General features: G+C 36.7%; 4 protein-coding genes across 5 annotated transcripts; 1 reads left to right on the top strand and 3 right to left on the bottom strand.

Annotated features, from left to right (window-relative positions):
- Position 1: 1 nt before the first annotated feature.
- On the bottom strand, positions 2–4,703 carry crfb12 (cytokine receptor family member B12). Its single transcript, XM_058774546.1, has 8 exons — positions 4,506–4,703; positions 4,087–4,206; positions 3,730–3,859; positions 3,458–3,642; positions 3,187–3,335; positions 2,919–3,066; positions 2,367–2,506; positions 2–1,818 (listed from the first exon to the last, which is right to left on the bottom strand). The coding sequence occupies exons 2-8, from the start codon at positions 4,145–4,147 to the stop codon at positions 1,270–1,272; spliced, it is 1,362 nt and encodes a 453-aa protein (XP_058630529.1). The 5' UTR covers positions 4,148–4,206; positions 4,506–4,703; the 3' UTR covers positions 2–1,269.
- A 4,968-nt stretch (positions 4,704–9,671) lies between these two features.
- On the bottom strand, positions 9,672–16,420 carry si:dkey-71l1.1 (uncharacterized protein LOC569883 homolog). Of its 2 annotated transcripts, XM_058775456.1 has the most exons (10): positions 16,265–16,420; positions 15,731–15,915; positions 15,545–15,612; positions 15,321–15,413; positions 13,812–13,913; positions 13,621–13,726; positions 12,363–12,485; positions 12,185–12,261; positions 12,003–12,105; positions 9,672–11,068 (listed from the first exon to the last, which is right to left on the bottom strand). In XM_058775456.1, the coding sequence occupies exons 2-10, from the start codon at positions 15,873–15,875 to the stop codon at positions 10,929–10,931; spliced, it is 957 nt and encodes a 318-aa protein (XP_058631439.1). In that variant the 5' UTR covers positions 15,876–15,915; positions 16,265–16,420; the 3' UTR covers positions 9,672–10,928. The 2 variants fall into 2 exon arrangements, with proteins under 2 accessions (XP_058631439.1, XP_058631440.1); XM_058775457.1 differs by lacking the exon at positions 16,265–16,420 and having other exon boundaries at positions 15,545–15,598; positions 15,731–15,909.
- A 363-nt stretch (positions 16,421–16,783) lies between these two features.
- On the top strand, positions 16,784–18,547 carry ufc1 (ubiquitin-fold modifier conjugating enzyme 1). Its single transcript, XM_058775459.1, has 6 exons — positions 16,784–17,093; positions 17,297–17,364; positions 17,453–17,516; positions 17,601–17,677; positions 17,779–17,869; positions 17,959–18,547. The coding sequence occupies exons 1-6, from the start codon at positions 16,971–16,973 to the stop codon at positions 18,037–18,039; spliced, it is 504 nt and encodes a 167-aa protein (XP_058631442.1). The 5' UTR covers positions 16,784–16,970; the 3' UTR covers positions 18,040–18,547.
- Positions 18,548–18,726: 179 nt separating this feature from the next.
- Positions 18,727–20,873, bottom strand: gig2p (grass carp reovirus (GCRV)-induced gene 2p). The gene is made up of 2 exons (XM_058775458.1): positions 20,497–20,873; positions 18,727–19,920 (listed from the first exon to the last, which is right to left on the bottom strand). The coding sequence occupies exon 2, from the start codon at positions 19,901–19,903 to the stop codon at positions 19,259–19,261; it is 645 nt and encodes a 214-aa protein (XP_058631441.1). The 5' UTR covers positions 19,904–19,920; positions 20,497–20,873; the 3' UTR covers positions 18,727–19,258.
- Positions 20,874–20,930: the final 57 nt, after the last annotated feature.

Genomic DNA, 20,930 nt, shown 5'->3' with positions numbered 1-20,930 from the left:
TGCAGCATTACAGTCTGTAACATTTCATGTAAACATAAAACTTTCACACTCTCAGGCCTTCAAATTTTTTAAATACAAGACAGTCCCCCAATATATATAATGACCCATGATGATGATAAAATCTTTGGTTATATATATGTTTAGACAGTGCTTTACAGAAAACAAGTGTTTGTACATAAACACACTGACATACATATGGTAGGATACGACATGAAAATAAAACCAGCACAGTAAAAATTCATGAAAGATACATGAAGATATTTTGTGTTAGTGTGCCAAACATTCTATTTCCAAACATTCTTTTTACAAATACTGTAATAATTCAGTGAGATTTTTGTATGGACAAAGAATCTTACAAACAGGAGACAAATTATGAACTATCTTACAAACTATCCTCGAGACAGTTTAAAATCACACAAAGACAAAAAAAAAAAAAAAAAAAGAGAGAGAGAATTACATTAAAATAATTGTGGGAACTGCAAAATATACTTTTTAAGCACTTGTGAGAGGATGCTATAAAGAGAGTATGTTTCCAAATAATGCCAATGGTAGTGTTTTTGTTTTTTTTGTTTTTTAAATTTAACCATTAACTTCTATTACATAAATCAAATTTTTGGAGTGACCACCATTTACAATTTAGCAGTTGTTTCCAAGTAATTTTCATCTTTCATCAGATTTTATATACAGAGATATTCACTACAGTGGTCTTAGATCCCAATTTGTGTAAATTATGGTATTATTCCATAATTATGGTATGTATTTTGCATTACATACAACACACAAGAATACACTTAGAATTTCAATTGTCCAATATTTCAGGTCAGTCAGGTATTGCACTGAATCATAACTTGCTTCTTGTAGCACCTGGAGTCCGTTATCAAAGTGTCTGAACGGCCATTTATCGACTGGTCATGTGACGAGTTGCCGAATGTGTAGCTCCAACTTATTCCTGAACGGTAGATACTTTTCTGCTTGAATTTGGTTGCAGACTCCACCTTTGGAAGTAGGTTCAGGATATGTAGATCCTCTTTAAGGGCCTTCATAGTTTAGATCAGGGTTTCTCAAATCTTACCCTGGAGGGCCAATCTACTGCAGAGTTTAGCTCCAACCCTGATCAAACTCACCTACCTGTGATTTTCTAATGATCTTGAAGACACTGATTAGCATGCTAGGTGTGTTTGATTAGGGTTAGAGCTAAACTCTGCAGGAAAGTGGATCTCGTGGGCCAGATTTGAGGATCCCTGGTTTAGATAGTAGACATTTGGAAGTTCATAATACTTTGTCAGGTCTTGGTTCATAGACACTCTCTGAGTTAGAATCAGGCATGCAGCTTTCCTCCTCCAACTCAGCAGGCACTTCTCTTTCACAGTCACTTCCAGAAGAACAGGAAAGAGTTTCTTCTGCATAATTTCTATCCATCTCTGAGTATACAAACGTGTTCACAGTAACCGTTTGTAGTATTTTGGATGATCTTGAACTGTTTAAAGTGGCACTGAATCCCGATTCAGATTCACTACCTGGATGCATACTGTCTTCATCCATTTCAGATATGTCATTTTTTTCACTATCTTCTAAATAATTAGCTAGTGTGTACTTATCAAACTGATTTGATGCCTCAGCCTCCTCATCTTGCTCTGGTGGGTTGACACTGGCGATGGATGATGTAAGGTTTTCTCTCGGTTGATAGATCCTAGAGCTATCCTTGGAGTCTTCCTCCGATGAAGAAAAACGTCTCTGTATGTCTTTTTTTGTCACTGTAATAGGCTGGGGTTCTTCATGGGTTGGTTTTAGGACCCTTTTATATTCTGGTCTAACAATCTGTAAAGGACATGCAAACACTGTATTATTGTAAAGGATAGTGAACCTCTACAATGCATTGCATTTATTTATTTGGCATCATTTTACAAGCTTCCATTAGTTAACTTTAGTTAAAGCATTAACTAACATTAAGAATGAACAGTTGTATTTTATTAATTTTTTTATTATTAAAAAATGACTTCGAGACCACTTAAAATAATAGAAATGTATATATATTACAATATATATATATGTGTATGTGTGTGTGTGTGTGTGTGTGTGTGTGTGTGCGTGTGTGTATATATGTGTATATATATGGGTCGTGTCAATTTAAAAAGAAAAAAATATGGTCACTCTGAAAAAAGTTTGAAAACCACTGCTATATACACATAATAAATGTATTTTGTATATAAAAATATGAAACATCTTGGAAGGGTCATGTTAAAAAAATCAAATAATGTTCACAAAATGATTTCAATATAACAACTGATATATGCAACTTCAATTCTAAAGTCAAATTAGGACATACACAAAGCTTTACGAACTTTAACAAGTATTGAAGAACATACCAAAGGGTTTGGAATGCAGAGATTCCTGATATGAAGCCACATGTGGTAAAAAAAACCAAAATAAAAAAAAATCCCAGTTGAAAAAATAATCAGCAGCATGGCCACAATGCACACCACTAGCACAAAGCTTCTAGTAGAATCTATAAGACACATTAACAAACAAACAATATCATTGTAATAAAGTTGCAATGTTTTTGAAGTAAAGCTGCCCTCCAAGGCTGCATTTGATTGAACAAAGCAGTAATATTATGAAAAATTATTAGTTTAAAATAACTTTTTTCTATTTTTAAATTTTATTTATTCCTGTGATGCAAAGCTGAATGTCAGAAACAGTGCTGCTTTCTAGTTTTGTGGAAATTGTAATTTCTTTTCTTCAGGATTCTTTAATAAACAGAAAGCTCAAAAGAGCATTTACTTTATTTGAAATAGAAATCTATTGTAACATTTTTAAATTTTTACTCTCACTTTTCTTCTACTCTCTCCTCTCTCCTCTCTCTCCCTCTATGGATATACACACTCTGAACAGTATACAAATAAAAATATATCCATTACCTGATAGAAATACACATTTGGTGGTGTTGAAGTTACTGTTCTTCGAGGCTTGTTGATGACTGGCAGAAACACTAACACAATAGTTCTTGCCAGATGGCACATCATGGAAAGTGTAGGGAGATTCATAGGCTGATATCAGTGCTACAAACTAAAAAAAAAATTAATAATAAAAAAAATAATTTTAAGTAATGCAGGTTTCAAGTTATGCATGTAGAAATTTCATTGTAATAATCAGTGATTGTACATGACAAAAATATTATGCATTTACCTTTGATTCCCCGGCAGGACTGCTCTCAAAAAAGTACAGCAGGTATTCCAGTGGTTTGAGCTCTTGGTTTAATTCCAGCCAATGACTAAAATCAATTTTAATGGACTTTTGTTCAGCCGAGATTTTTACATTTGGGGGACTCAGGCGTGCTACAGAATAATTCAACAGAAAGTCAAACACAACCATTTCAGAAGAGCATAATTTAGCTTTGCTGACCAAAACAATTTATGACATTATTTCTGAAAGTCTTATATAATATATTTGAGCTTACTGTCTCCATATGGCTGGAAAGACTTTGATGTAGTTGTCCAGTTGGAGCTCGTCCCTTTAAATGTTGTCTTGACCCTCACAAAATAATTCCAGTGAAGCTCATTAACTTGCCCATCAAAAGTCAGTTCGCATTTCAGTATGGTCGTGTTAGTGCAGTGTGGAATGCGATTCCACTTTCCTCCGGACCTACCCGAAAAATTTCAAATGGCATCATGAGTACAACTATTTTTTTTTTAAAACTATATTTTTTTGCGAATGTCTGTATGTACATACATATTTCGTGCACTTATAAACTCAAAAGAGTATCTGGTGTCAGGAGGATTTCCTTGTCCAGGAAGCCATTCAGCTGTAGCCTTAAAATCCAATAATTCCACAGTCAGATTCTTTGGAGGAGAAAGAATTGCTAAAAAACAAATAAGGAAAAAAATAATTGTGCCATTAATTACAAAACATACAAATTAAATATGAATAAATGCCCATATTGACAATAACAGGGTGTGTGCATGCAAAAAACCCCAGTATTTATATATTTGCATTGAGATTAAAAAGGAAGGTTATCATTTGCATTACATATCTGCCCTACATCTAAGCAACTTTCAAATCACAGATGCAGAAAAAGATGTACACTACCTTCAGATGGTGTTAGACATATTTGAAGCAACGTGAACATGCAGGCTAGGAAGCAGGTCATCGTGTCATTAAATCATGTCAAACCTTTAAAAAAGGCTGGAAATTTATCCTTAATTGCCCCTGCAAAAACATTAAGCAGTACAACACACATAATTACAACAGATCACAGATAATATTTAACATGATGTTTGGAGAATAAAAATATAGATGAATAAAAATAGCATTACAAAAATAGAAATATGCAAAATAGCATGATTAGTTTGGTGCAAACAATATTTGACTTAAAGGGCCAGAACAAGTTTACACCTATAATATTAGAATCATTACAATACCAAAAGGAGAAATAAATTAAAATAAAAACAGTACGTGTTCAGTAAAAGCCTCAGTTACTAATTATGGACAATTCAAGTCACACTCACCACACTGGAGACATCTCTGTTTCTATAAATAAATGTCCTGAATGTCCTATAAATGTCCTGAAGATGGCAGATCCATCGTACATCCAAGCAATGTTTCCAAGCAATCTTAAAGAGACTAAGAAAATACAAACATTTATTTGTCTACACATTCTTCAGTCTCATTCTACAGAATGAGAGAACAACTCTCTGCAGGTCTGCACTGACAACATAATAAACAAGTCCAGACTTCTTTACTGATCTAAAGGTATATCTGGGACTTTAGCTCCTCCCCTGTTACCTGGAACATGAAAACAGGTTGTTCCAGTCTCCAGAATGGAATCTCGTCTGTTGTCCTCATCAATCTCCACCCACCATGCACCTATTACAAGCACAATAGTTGATAAAATGAATTATGCTGTTCTGAACATAGTAAGCAGAAGCTTCATGATATGATACTCATAACAAAAAGTGTATTTTTTCCTATAACCACGAGAGCTACACCGTGTTAAGTCAGTGACAGTCAGAAACCCAAAGTCTCCTTCATGGAGCTCCTCATGGTTCATCCATTAGTGCTTTGGTATGATCTGTCCTGAACGCAGATTTGCGGAAATACCTCTACACATTAATCTACTTGAAAAAATGATTTCTAGAAAGTCCAGAATAAATCAAAATTAGTATTTTATTCTTGCCAGGCATAATCAAGCAATACGAAACAATAAAGAATAAATTCAATCAGTCCAAAAGAGAATACATCAATTACAGGAAATACATTAAAATTTGGTTACACAAATGACCAATATGAAACACAAAACCTAGAATATTAAAAATAAAATAATTTCAGAGTCAGCATACCTGGCAGATAGAGAGACACGGCAATCGTGTGGGAAGTTCTGATTCCAGATGCTTCCTGGAATGTTTCACCAATCCTCTTTAAATACTCAAATCAGAACAAAACAATCATAAATTTAACATAGTAAAAGCTTCACAGGACCTTTTGCTGGGACATGAAATGACCTGAGGACCCTATCTGACCTGGGGTATAAGAATAACAAAAGACCTTATCAGGGGCGCAACCCATATCATAAGAACAGAATTTCTCTCAGATTTGAGATCTTTATTTTTGGTCTGTTCTATTGATATGGGACTGAGATCGCATTTTCAATCGCACCGAGACTGTAAAATTGATACCAAACATGAAGAGTTTACGCTCATGACTTCTGAAGATATAGTAAATATTTTATGTAAAAGTAGTAGCAGCTTGAGTTCTTGGCCTTTCTTTGTCAACTTTCAGTGACCAGGATCATGTCCCCAGGGGGACATTTCAAGCAAATGGTCTTTCTTTCAGATCTTCTTGTCTGATTAGGGAGTTTAGTGTTACGGCATGACATTTGCATTGTGAGAGTTCCTGAGTGTTTGGCTTCACGAGGAGATCAAAGCCTGATTGAAGAGTTTATTGTTTTATGGCATGACATTTGCATTGTGAGAGTTCTTGAGTGACTGGCTTCACGAGGAGATCAAAGCCCCCCTACACCATCTACAGCTTCATATCATACCATGTTCATTCTTTTCTCTTTTTTTTCAGGACAGGAGGGCTCTTCAGTGTGTTGTCTCCAGCGCACAGGATCATTGGGGCTCAACTCCCAGCACTGAAGGACATATCGAACACAGTGTCTCAGGAAGGCAACTAACATTTGTAAGGATGTCACACATCCTGGCCATCACCTTTTTGAAATGCTGCCATAAAGCCATCTGTACCCACACGACTAGATTTAAAAACAGTTTCTTCCCTAGAGTTGTGGCCGCTCTCAATCAAATCTGACTCGTACACTACCTGCAACATATACGGTTTACATATAGTCCAGCACATAAAACAGTGAACAACACTATTGACAATTTTGACTGATGTGTAGTACTGTTGCTGTTATAAGACACTGCCTCTCGCATTTTTTTTTTTACTTTAAAACTATTTAAAATAGTGCATGCTGCTGCAACAACACTTATACTACTACCTTGTATACACTATTTACAATTCATGGGTACTTTTGTGCAATATTATAAGTACTGCTCATGCACAGTCTCACTTTATACTTACTGATGTTGCACTATTGCTGTTGGTATTGTCATTATTACTATCTTATTGTTTATGGTTAGATAGTTTTTTGTTTATAGTGTTTCTTATTTACTACTTAATGTCCTTATTGGTATTGATGTCTTGGCCGAGCTGCTAACACTGTTTCGTTGTTTTTGTACCTCCTGGTGCATACAATGACAATAAAGTTTCATTCATTTGGCCAGAGGAGAACCGTCCCCTGGCTGAGCCTGGTTTCTTCCTAGTTTTTTCTTTCTTTCTCTATTTCAGTAATCTGATAGAGTTTCGGTTCCTTACCATTGTCGCCTTTAGTTTGATTAGTTGAGGCCTAAAAGACACTTTTAATATTCAGTAATATTATCTATAAGACTGCACAGACACCATCGAATGAAAACAAACTGAAATAAGCTGGATGATGACACTGTCTTCTATAGAGCTGCTTTACAACTAAATCACATCTTGCAACATCGACACATGTTAAACTGAACTGAATAAAAATTTAACTGACTTGACAACAATATAACAACAATACTGCCTTCTGCAGAGCTGCTTATAGCTGAAGTGACATTCTTTCAAAATTTAATAACTTTATACTGTTATTGAATTGAACTGGACCAACACTGAACTGACTGCGGAACTGATTACGGAAATGTTGGGACGTTTTTTAAAATTTGAATAAAATGAAAACTAAAAGACTTTCAAATCACATGAGCCAATATTTTATTTACAATAGAACATAGAACATAACAAATGTTTAAACGGAGAAATTTTACACTTTTATCCACTAAATGAGCTCATTTCAATTTTGATGCCTGATACAGGTCTCAAAAAATTTGGCACAGGGGCAACAAAGGGATTCAGCTGGGAGAACATCTAGCAACTAATTAAGTTAATTGACATCAGGTCTGTAACATGATTAGCTATAAAAGGGATGTCTTAAAGAGGCAGAGACTCTCCAATCTGTGAAAGAGTGTGTAGAAAAATTGTGGAATACTTTAAAAATGTTCCTCAACATCAAACTGCAAAGGCTTTGCAAATATCATCATCTACAGTGCATAACATCATCAAAAGATTCAGAGAAACTGGAGAAATCTCTGTTCGTGAGGGACAAAGCCGAAGACCTTTGTTGGATGCCCGTGGTCTTCGGGCCCTCAAACGACACTGCATCACTCATCTGCATGATTCTGTCATTGACATTACTAAATGGGCCCAGGAATACTTCCAGAAACCACTGCTGGTAAACACAATCCACCATGCCATCTGCAGATGCCAACTAAAGCTCTATCATGCAAAAAGGAAGCCATATGTGAACATGGTCCAGAAGTGCCGTTGTGTCCGTTGTGTCCAAATTAAAAAAGAAACGTCCCAACATTTCCGGAATTTGGATTGTAAATAATTACACAATTGTATTTTATAGCTGCTTTAAAGCAGAATCTGAATTATCTCCATATGCGAGTTTCCATAACTGATTCTGCAATTTTTACAGTGAAGCTGCTTTGAAACAATCTGGATTGTATAAAGTGCTATAGAAATAAAGAAGACTTGACTAGCTGCTTTTACAAGTTGAGAGACACAAGGCTATTGGGGATGGAGTGAAAGGGGATGGGAACATATGTAACTTGCAGCCAAGATTTTCTTCCTAAATCATATTTTGTTGGGACTATATAGAGTTCCCTTTAGGAATATCTGTTGAGAATACAGTATCCTTATCCAGGCCTCATCCAGGACGGTGACGAGTCTGCGTACAGACAGGAGGTTAAAGAGCTGGTTGTCTGGTGCAGTCTTAACAACCTGGAGCTTAACACGCTCAAAACTGTGGAGATGATAGTGGACTCCCCTCACTCACCGTCATGAACAGCACTGTGGCTGCAGTGGAGTCATTCAGGGTTCTGGGCACCACAATTTCTCAGGACCTGAAGTGGGACATTCACATAGACTCCATTGTTAAAAAGGCCCAGCAGAGGTTGTACTTCCTTCGACAGCTGAGGAAGTTCAACCTGCCACAGGAGCTGCTGAAACAGTTCTACTCTGCCATTATTGAATCTGTCCTCTGCACGTCAATACCTGTCTGGTTCAGCTCAGCTACCAAATCTGACCTCAGAAGACTACGGAGGGTAGTCCGGACTGCTGAGAGAATCATTGGTACACCCCTCCCCAGTCTCCAAGAACTGTACTTATCCAGAGTGAGCAAAAGGGCAGGCAAAATCACTCTGGACCCCTCACATCCAGCACTCTCCCTCTTTGAACTGTTGCCGTCTGGTCGACGCTACAGAGCTCTGAGCACCAGAACGACCAGACACAGGAACAGTTTCTTCCCTCAGGCAACCCATCTCATAACACACACAATAATTGTGGAACACACACTATTTATACACTTATTTATCTAACACACATACTTATTCTACATTTCAATTTGCACATATTATACCTGTACATACAACTGTCTATTATTATATACCTGTACATACAATTGTCAATTTGTATATTGTTATTCCTTATTTACTTGTTCCATTTTTTAATTCTTCTTTTTATTATCTGTGTTTTTTGTTCTGTTGCACTGTGGAGGCTTCTGTCACGAAAACAACAGGTGTAAACATACCTGGCAATAAAAGCTCATTCTGATTCTGATTCTGATTATAATATGTAAGAATACAGAAACTTGCATGTGCCTATAAAACCTCTATGTCTATAAGTGCTAGTGTTTATCATAAGTTAGTTTGAGGCTGGATCCCCTTACTTATTTCTACAACCTTTGGAAGTGTGTAGAACTTGTGTAAATGCTATGTAAAACTTATTTTTTATTTAAATGATCCTGTATCTATGATAAACTTTCTCATGAACACTCAGCTTCTATATCATACCATTCAGCTGTAAGACAGGTGCTTAAGAAAACTGACAGAACACATCCATTTACTCACTGCTTTATTTACAGCAGTTCTTTATAATGATATAAGATTTGAAGCCAAAAGTATCTACAATACTTCTGACCCTGGGCTACAGTCGTGGCATTTGAAAAGTAGCAAAAATAAATGATGAGAGCATGGTAAAAGTTTCCAAGACAGTTTGAATGTATCCTTCGTATAACAAAAATTCAAAAGTTGAAATCTGTCAGTTTTAATAAAAATCAACCCTGGAACATAAAAGACGAATCACCCCAAAACAGTCTCATTAACCACATGGCCAGCATACACACTGCAGCCAAATTTCAATGGCCGCTTCACCTTAGTGCTTAATCTTCAGTTTAAACAGTTTAGTAATTTACGGGAATGACAACCGCATTTTACAACGTTAATTTAGTGGCAACTGCATTTACCAAAATTACATGCTGTGTGCACAGAACCAAACTGAACAGCTGTTAAAGACGTATTTAAACTTGCATCAAAGATGTGCCTCTCTTCTGTGTATGCAGTGCAAGAAAATCACAGGTAAAGAGGTATGAGCCTTGCTTATTCACACATTATCACGCAATTCTTTCTTTCTCCACATTTGCGCTTAAAAATAGAAATAAGACCAAATGTTACAACCCGCAATTGCCCACTTTATTCAGTCCACTTACAGTCCTTGATGTGAACAGGGTTTAAGATTCTCTTCTGCATTTACATGTGGTTCTCTCTCCTGAAACTGTGCAGTGTGAACATGGCCGATATAATGCAGGCCTGACTCATACCTGCATTCCTGTGAACCAGTGGCTGTTATGCGTCATAAGAACGTGCACTACTGCTCCACAGCTCTGACTCAGGTCTGACGTTTGTCAAATCCTGTAATATCTCATTCATAATGCATCTTTATACAGTTGACACTGTCACTTTGTTTCCTTCCATCTTCATACTTGCCATTATGCCAGAGTCTGACCCCCAAGGAGGGTCTTCAAGTTTAGCTTAACAAACAGAGAAGAGGGTGTTTTGTTTGAATGAGGGGATGATACTTGATAAATTGTGCGCCTCTTTGCTAATCTTCAATATGTTTGGCTTGATTTAGGAGTGAATTATATTTGTTTGCTACAGGAAGTTGAAACTACATATTCATTTGTGTGGTCTCCTCCAACAGTTGCAGAAGTTGGAATCTTCTTCTTAAGTAAGATAATCTTTGAATATTTATTTATCTCAGGTTACTTTGGGGCCAATATAAGACCAAAACGGTAAAATCCTTCATACAGGATGGATGCCGGTCTTTTTCAGCTCCCTCGTTCCTGTTTACCATGTACTGCATGATTGTCCAGTATGGCAAAGAGGGCTTTAATTAGCTTGCCTGTTCTGTCCATTGTCTGTGGTGGACCAGTGTCTTTGGGCAGACATGAAGGTGGTTTCTGAAGTTCTCAGTCTTAAATGGTGTCTCTTTTCAGTTAGGTTCCGTATCTAACCAACATTGACCCCAAGACCGACCTGTAACTTGTCTGCTCTGTGGTTGACAAAGGCACCCATGATCAATGTGGCAGGAAGGGGGTAAAGCCGCTTTTCCAGAACCCCACCAATGATACAGCGGCTGTCCAACATTCCTAAAAAAAACACACCAAAATGATCGACATAAATTATGAGTTAAATATTAATCCTAAATTTAATCATTCTGTTACACACACTGCTTAAATGTCTTAAATTTAACTAAAGCCTAGTCCTGGCTTAAGCTAAGCACCGTCTGTGAAACCAGGCCTTAACAACTAATTTTGCACTTTAATTGTAAGAAAGTAGTGCTGAAGTCAAACTAAAGATATGCTGAAGTATATTTGATTGTGCTAAAGTGGAACTAGTATACCTCATGTACACTTTAAATATCTTGCATTTAAGGAGCAATATTATTCAAAGATCATAAATTCCTCATCAATAGTGACATTAAAACACATTTTAGGCTTAATATAATGAAATGTGCATGTAATTTGTTTATGTATATTCTAATGGGATGTTTACTTCCTGAATGCTACTGTTAGTCTAGAATGGAAAATATGAAAACCAAAACAAATTTGAGTATGAGTATCTGAGTAAATGGTTAAAATGGGTTTAACAATAAAGGGTTAAAATATGCCCTGCAAAGAAATTCCGTATGGGCTGAAATTGCGGGTTTAATAATCTGTGACATATTTTTTGGCTTAATGATGCTAAGAATCATACAGAGCCCCAGACAAGACATGTGGGAATAAAAATATTTATATCATGGCCATGAATTTACTTTTTAATACGTCAGCACGATACTAATTTGTTACCTCGTTTTAAGTCAATTGTGAGCATTCTATGAACAGAACGGATTAGTAAATCGTGCAAAGAATGCATTTAAAATGAGGTAACAATTTAAATATTTTATTCTGCATGTCAGAATAACTGGGAATCAATAAAAAAAACAATGAAAACTGATATCAAAAAAGATTTTTCCGTTCCAGTGTTTGAGTAGTTACTGCAATTTGTGATACATTGCACAGTGAGTATATCTGCCCTCCTTACCTTTGAAGACCATTTTAGATTCAGGAAGTTCCATCTGGTAACCAAAAGAAAAGGTTGTTTCCTGGGTCCTAGTGCTCGCCTCAAACTCCACTCCCACCTGAATCTGTGGAGATGAATTACAGACTGCAGCATTATGAAACTATTACTGTGAAACATCACCATATCCTTTAACACCACTATACCTGTTTATTGGCCCTGTGGTAGTAGCTGGCATGTGCACCTCCTTTACCAGCATTCAGTGTTGCAACCCAATTTGGCCCTAAGACAGAAAAGATAGGACGAAAGTGCCTTTGAGAAACAGAAGAACATTGTACATACAAATAGGATGAAGACGTAGCTCTTTAGGATGACCGCTCTAACCTGAGTACTGGCCTGCTAGGGTGAGTATGCCCCCTTCTTCTGCTCGACCTCGATGGTACACCAGCTCTCCCCCCAGAACCAGCTGCGGGGATACGCTTTGGAGAAAGTGTGCAACCATGATAACTGTCACAAAGAAAAACAAATGCACAAACAGATAACAACATTATAGGTGCAGTATGTGATATTGACAGCTAGCAGTTGAGCTACAGTCCGAATTCAAAATGTTGGAGAGCGTTGTTTCTCCCATCCGCTTCTACTTAGACTCAATGCTCACACGGTTGCCAGATTGCGGACACGCAGCAGAAATGAGTGCAACTGATAATAGAAGGCAACAAGGCTTACACTTTAAGTTAATTGCTTTTTAATATGCCTCTGAGCATAGAGCTTTTTAGATGACCCAGTTCATTTGCTGGCTTGCATGGCTTCGATACGCTGTGTTTTCCATCAACTGGCAACCCGGGGTGGACTCACATGGACCGAAACAAAAACACACATTCCGACACAGAACCAGTGTTGTCAAGTCCACGATTTTCCTGTGGAACTGGGCTACTTTAACACTGTTGCAGCGGGTTGTTTTTCATGTCCGTGGGTTTAAGTGACCCAAATGACATGATATTTAGCTCCCTAAAATTAGATTTTTAACAGGGGGGCCCTGCCTAAAACATGTATTTTACTGGGGGACCCCCTCAAAACACAACTGGGCTACTTTTGAGTGTGTTCTGGCAACCCTGCACAGAACACACACATTTTGAAGTAGAATAACTTCGGAGAAACAAGTATGTGAACTTAGCATGTTTCTCTGGCCTCTGTTATCGTCCCGTTTACAGACTCAGGCATGATGTATTTTTCTTTGTCACTGTCCCATACTCCGGAAAATAACAGAAAAATACATTAAAAAATAGAATACAAAGGCAAATCTAATGTATTTTTTTACTACTTATTTCTGTTATTTTTGAGAGCTACTTGGACAGTGCTGTCGCGATCGACAGGTTGGAGCCCACTTTGTAAAATGGCATAACAGGACCCCTTCAACAGAAGCTGGCTGACTTATGAAATTTAAAATGAATGCAATGCCACTCAAGAAGCATTGGAAATAATAACGTACAGCCTAAAACAATTTTCCTCAGACCTACAAAGACAACCAAAGAAAAACCTGTTTTGCCTGGAAGGCATTGCTTTGTTGTAACTAATGCACATTCCTGTGACATCTATAAATCAGTATGTATTCTGTTTTAATGAGGGAGTCACACGATCATACCTGATTCCCTCAGAATGTCAGGGTTGGCCATAGTAACCGCTGCTGTGAAGTCACTACCTCTATACTCCGTCTCAAACTGCCATGTGACAAACTGTGCCTGTTGAGTCTAATAAAGAATAAACAGTCAGTCCACACTATGTTCAAAATTATTTATTTATACTAGTGCAATACTGCATGCCACCGCTACTTACCTGAAATACCGCTTTAGCTCTTATTTTCTCACTCAGATGGAACAAAGAGTGTGCATTTAAGCTGCCAGAGGAGTCCATTTCCCCAATAAGCATGGGTGAGCCCTTGACACACAGAACATCATTGGATTGAAAAGGGAGAAACTATCACATTAAACTTACCTATTACATCTATATCCGATTAAAACACACTTCAAGTAAATGTCCATTAGGTGAACAATGCCCTGATACTGCACTGCTTTTGAAATGTGTTCCAAGAAACCTAGTAGCTTGTATTGCAGGTTTTTAGTATTCAATCACTGCATAACATGCAGCAGGAGTCATGAACTACAAATAACTGATGATTATGATTAGGATTATGTTAAATAAGTTACCCAACTCATTCTTTGCCATTTGGTTAGAAAAGCCTCCAACATCCAAATTCAAAATAAGTCCATTTCATGACTATATGAAGTGTAGGCATGTTTCCAAAACAACATTCTTTCAAAAACAACATTCCTATCAAACAATCACACTGAAACATTTTTTTTTTTTTTGTAATTTATTAGTTTGATATGTATACTATCATATAATTTTATACTCTACCATTCAAATGTTTGGGTTCAAATGCTGAAAATTCAGCTTTGCCATCACAGGAATAAATTTAATTTTAAAATATTCAAATATAAAACAGCTATTTTAATTGTAGTAATAATTAATTTTTTTGACAATATATACTTTTTTTTCATTAAAAAGATAAAGCCTCGGTGAGCATAAAAGACTTATTTCAAAAACATTAAAAAAACCTTACCAACACCAAAAGGTTTGAACGGCAGGACAATTTTTTATTCTCTTTGTATAGGCGCCTAAAATAGTTTTTAATCATTATTACTGTTTTTCTTACTGTACTCCTAATTCAGAACAAACCCACAGCTAATTTTCCTGGCACTTTGTCCCGATTCCAAACTAAATCCATACCAAAAATGCTGAATTTGTCAGTGTGACAGCATCTTGTAATCTTCTGATGTAATTTCCAGCATAACTAGGTAAAACTGTCACGCAGAAGAATAACAGAATAAATATATATGCCTCTGCTCAAACGTACTGTACTTTTTGGCATTACATTTGCTTAAAGGGATAGTTCACAAAAATTTAAATTCTGTCATCATTTACTCACTCTCAAGTAGTTCCAAACCTGTATGAATTTCTTTGTTCTGCCGAACACAAAATAAGATATTTTGAAGAAAGTTTGTAACCAGGCTGTTTTGGGGCACCATTGACTTCCATAGTAGGAAAAAAAAAAATACTATGGAAGTCAATGGTGCTCCGTTTTCCACATTCTTCAGAATATCTCCCTTTGTGTTCAGCAGAACAAAGACATTCATACAGGTTTGGAACTACTTGAGGGTGAGTAAATGATGACAGAATTTTCATTTTTGGGTGAACTATCCCTTTAAGGCCCTTAACCCCAGCCCTAATGCCACAGAAATCCACTTGAACGGGAACAAATGCAAGAATCTATCAGATTCTTACCGTCTCTTTGCTGTCAGTGTCTGACTGTAGGTGTTCAGCGTGAAAACGATAACTGGATGGAGCAACAGCACTGAGGTGAAATGTGTGACTGACCTGAGGTGAGAATTAAACCACAAAAGCATCCATTAGTGTTGGGAAAACATGCAGTGCTGAATAGTGATAAATTTCACTTAGAAGTGAAACTGTCCTAAACAGTGTCGTAACTGAACTATGTATGAACAAACCTTGAAAAAACTGCTGAGGGTCTTATTTATCACCATTTTCACTCCTTCAATCTGCTGTGGAAATACATCTAGATAAACAAACAATTAAATGACATCTAACAGACCATCACTTCTTTTAAGATATCTGACTTAAAATTTGCATATTTTAATGGAATTTATAAAAAAGCATACAAAAGCGACAGAGACCTTTACAGTTGCGATGCAAACCGTCAAAGCTCCCAGGGTTAGGTAGCCGTCCATCTCTCCTATCCCACCGTGACAAGGGTCTATCTTGTGGAAAAGGGGAGTTTTGGCGCCCTGGGCGGGTTGACAAGGCCAGCACACTGCCCATGGGAACCCACAAGCCAAGTGAGAGGACCTGATCTTCTGAACTGTGAGAAACAACAGCAATTTGACATGCTTGTGTAATAATAATAACAATAATACATGCATTGGATCATGCATCCTTAAATATGAAAGAAATTACAATACTGGCCACATGATGCACATTTTAACATTAAGGTTCTAAAAGGACACAAGAAAAGAAATCAAATAATGGGGGGAAAGCATACAATTTTAAACTCCGCTAGTACACAGACCAACAGTGATGTTAATGAATAATCTGCACATTTATTAATGCATTTGAGCGCGTTATCAGAGATTAACAAATGCATCTGAACGATGGTCAATAATCATGCATTTGGGAATATTATGCTAGGCTTTAAAAGTCTGTCTACTTACGCTGAATAACTGTGGGCTGTGCAATCACAGTATGCAAAAATTATATCCTGAAATCATACTAAAATGCAAGCTTTAGACATTCTGTGACCGCTGGAAGAGAGTAAGGTGAAATGATGCTGAGGGATGTAATGTCAAAACTACAGACTCTAGCGGCGGAACCAGCTGATCAGTGCAGTCATTTAAAGACGAGCAGCTGTGAAACAGTTCCGTGCAGAAACACACTGCTGTTCGTCCGCGCGCACCGATGAAAACACGACTGACGACTGACGAATAAAACGTATTCGGAACGTTGTATTATTAGCATATGATATAATACAAGTTAGCCTCTTTTAAAAACAAACTTCACCTTAAATAAAAGATTGTGACGTCACGGGGCACATTTATTTGGGTTCCTCCAGTGAGTCAACTAGTGCCGAGAGGTCTGACTCATTTTCGCGACTCGGTTCTTTTGAACTGTTCGTTTTAATGAACCGATTCACGTCATCACGTGATCCCTGACATCCCACGTTCTTTCTGTTGGCGCATATTGCTGTTCATAGCACAGTCGTACAATTTAATACGCAAACTTTTTAGTTGGTATGCTTTTTGTTCACTCCAAACGCTCTTTTTTACTGTAAGCGCACTCAGTCAGACGGTTCTTTGTTCAATGATTCAGTGAGACACACTAAAAAGATCCGACTCTTTGCGCATCGGACATAGAGTCAACATGGCAGATGAAGCCACTAGGAAGGCAGTTTCTGAAATACCGCTTTTAAAAACAAATTCAGGACCAAGAGACAAAGAACTATGGGTTCAGAGACTTCGAGAAGAATATTTAGGTCTCATAAAGGTGAGCTGTAGCATTGTATTGTAGCAAAAGTATTAGGGAGCTACTATGCTAGCTGTATGAATGAATAACCATACGTGTCATACTGAGTTAAAAGTGTTCAGTCTTATCGTCGCTGACAGCCCATCAATATTGTTTGCGAACTACATATGAACTGAATATAACAAAAAATACGCGCTTCTTAAAGTAATGGTGTTGTTTTGCAGTATGTTGAAAATAACAAAGCAGCTGACAATGATTGGTTCCGTCTAGAGTCCAACAAAGAGGGCACAAGGTCAGTTTTTAATTGCTAGTTCTTCTTTATGAGTAATAATATTTTCATTAAGGCCTTAGAGTTGTATAAATACGTCTTTTCTGTGTAGGTGGTTTGGAAAATGCTGGTATATTCACGAGCTTCTCAAATATGAATTTGACATGGAATTTGATGTAAGATATTTTGAATTCAATTATATTTAACTTCATTTTATATTTTTAAAGTCCAGAGTAATTTATCTTTATCCTAATGTCCAGATTCCAGTTACATATCCTGCCACAGCACCTGAAGTGGCCATTCCTGAGTTAGATGGGAAGACAGCGAAGATGTACAGGTTTGCTCCATATGTTTATAGTTTTTAAGTTTTTGATCACAATTAAATTTTTTTTTTTTTATAATGTACCTAAATTGTTCAAAAACCATCTTTTGTCACAGAGGTGGAAAAATCTGCCTCACAGATCACTTCAAGCCACTGTGGGCAAGAAATGTCCCAAAGTTTGGTCTGGCTCATCTTATGGCTTTGGGAGTAAGTTATGTTGCATGTCTAAAATCAAATGTCTTTCATTTCCTAAAATTGCAACTCGTATTAATAACTAATCTCTTTTCTTTCCTAAGCTTGGACCATGGCTTGCAGTTGAGATTCCAGACCTCATTGCAAAAGGCATAATTCAACATAAAGGCCAACAAAACAGCTGAAAACAGTAGCAGCCTTTGCATTTCACTATGTCTTACTGATGCAAACACCAATGACAGTTTTAACAACAGTGGCTTGCTTTCCCTGTGATTTCAAATTTTTGTTTGCAGCCTCACAGAAACTGTGTACTTCACATTCATATTTGTACATAGATCTGTTTTTTTTTTTTTTACTGTGTATCATGGCGATTCAATATTGGCAAGGTTTATAATACCTTTCCAATGGAATATGTATGTTTTTCATCAGTAAAGCTTGGTACATACATGTTTTAATTGTAGCAATTGGGTACACCTCAAGAGGATTTAAAATTAGAATTAGAAAGTATGCAAAATTATTTATTTTCTCAGCTGGAAATGTTTCCTTGTTAACAGCTTTTATTAAATTAAGTATTATAAGAAAAATAGGTTTCTATAGGTTTCTGATTTGTAAATTAATTAAATCTAATGTGTCTTTTAAATCTCAGTGACAGAAAGTTACTGGGCCTCAGTGTAGTTGCTCCAGGGTGTTAATTAAGGCAAGATTTTGTAATTTCTATAATTAAATATTATGTAATGTATCTGTACTTCATTTTTTAAATTAAAAACTGCAGATATTCTTAAAGTATTTAAAAGTATAAAAATATATTACCTGCGCAATCAAACAGTTTGGTGACAAGAATCTGGTCACTCCATCTTCTAAGCTGGAATATATTTTGAAATCAAATCTGTTTTTTCTTGATGTGATTGTGAACAGTATGAAATTGTAATAATTAACAGTTACATACAGCAAAGCAGATGTTTAAAAAGTAGGTTAACATTATGCTATTATGAAATATGTAATGCATATGTAATAAGATCAGGAATAGATCTATTCATATACACGGAGTACTTGAATTGACTAAGGCGACAGGCTCTTTTTATTGTCTGCAATACTGAATGTTTAAAACATTCCTGATTGATCAACAAATCCTAGATCATTCACAGTCATATGTGATCATATACATATTCAATTTTAAATATAACATCAAATATAGTGGCAGGAAAAAGAATTTGGCAGAGCATAAATGTCAAAGATAATTGTGTCACTGAGAACTATGAGGAAAGTAAACAATCTCTCGTACACAGATAAAGTAGCTGTCAATTCAGCTTCAAGCATCATGCACTGACGAATGTCAACAAGCCAGTACGAAAACCTGAAGAGCCTCCTGAATGATGCATCTGTCATGATTTCCTGACAAGTTTCTTAACGACTGCACACATGTATGGTCAGGAGAGCGCAGATAGTCTCTCCACACCCCCAGCATGACTGTACAGTATGAGCAGGCCCTAGTTTGAACTTGCACACTGTACAAATACCCGAGGCGTTCGAATTTGATGGCCCCTTCTTGTTTTGAGCAATGAGCTGTTTGAGTTCATTTAAGATGGTCGTGTTTGGTGCAAGAGCAATATCTGTGACCTCGATACGCTGGGGGTCATAGACGCAGTCCTCTTCTAGACCGCTAGGCACAGCTTTCATGCCACAGTTAGGAGGTACCCAGGCAGTGTCATAGCCTTGACTATGCCAGGTCTTCTGTAGAGGATGGTTGTCCTTATCAATTCTTTTGACTTTTCCACAGTCGACGCTTAATTTAAGCACTACTCTGTCAGTAGGTTGGGATTTCAGAGGATAGCGCTCTGCTTTCTTCTGGTTACGGCTCACATAAACTCCAGGCCCCAGCATTCCATCCGCTGATTGTCGGAAGCCTGTGGTTATGATCATACGAGCTGTTTGAACAGAGGTGCCGTGATACATGATATAGAGACTGCCTGATTTGGGTGCCTGATCTGCCTGAAGATGACGATCTTCATCATAGAATGCTTCCCAGCCATAGAAAGGGATGGATGCCATCCTTTTTTTGGTATCTCCTGTGGGATTATAAATAATAATAATAATATAATACATACTACAGGAAATGTTTAGATCTGCTCAAACTTTATTGATATTTTACATATTTTAGAATATTAGTCCTGTCATCAAAACAATGACATAATATAAATGAAAGTATGAAAATGTATGTTAGTGACTAAAAATGTTAAACAAATCAAAACTATATTTTAGCTTCTTCCTTGTGTCTAAATTACAACTAAAATGAAATTTTACTGTTCTAAAGAAATTAATTTTACTTTGGTAAGGAAACTTATTTGTAATTTCATTAGTCATCATTTCTCATTTATGCCAAACATCTCAACATTTTCAAAATGAAACTCGGTGAAGTTTTTCCAAATCTTTCTCTGGTAAGTGCAGTCTGTGCTTTTGACTTTTGTTGTTTAGTTCAAGCTTTGAAGTTTGAACTGAATTATGTGTAAACATTAACAATACGCAAGAACTTCCGCAATATCGTTCGTGTAAAATATGTAATTTACATTTATATCATCATATTGATTTTGGCCTACATTATTCGAAAGGAAAACGATATATTGTTCGGAAAGAAACAAACTTACCTTAAAATAGCCTACTTCTCGCAAGTGAACAAGAAATGACCTGAAACTCCGCGTCTACACTTTCTTTTTTGATTATACTTAGAAAGCTATCCTTTCACTTTCAATTTCTTCTTAAACACGTCTTCCTGGTGTGCTCATGGAGTACAACAAATATTTATGATAAATTAAAATAGTGGTTTTTTTTTTTTACTTAAGTAGTCAGAGAGTCTAGTTCAGCATGCATTTGTTTAATTCTTTAAAGCGGTCACACTTTTAAAGGTAAAATAATGTAATATGTCAATCAAAAAGTGTAGACCCGCCTTCTTTTGGTAGGGTTCATAGGCAAGAAGCGCTTTTAAGCATAAACGTGGTGACCAGTAGTGTTGCCATGTCGGCGTATTATAAGCGACTTGTTGTTTTTAAACATGAAGTCGTTCAATCACTAAACAGCTACC

This window comes from Onychostoma macrolepis, chromosome 05 (assembly GCF_012432095.1).
Source record: "Onychostoma macrolepis isolate SWU-2019 chromosome 05, ASM1243209v1, whole genome shotgun sequence".
NCBI classification, from domain to species: Eukaryota; Metazoa; Chordata; class Actinopteri; order Cypriniformes; family Cyprinidae; genus Onychostoma; species Onychostoma macrolepis.
This window is presented reverse-complemented; position numbering and strand designations above follow the sequence as displayed.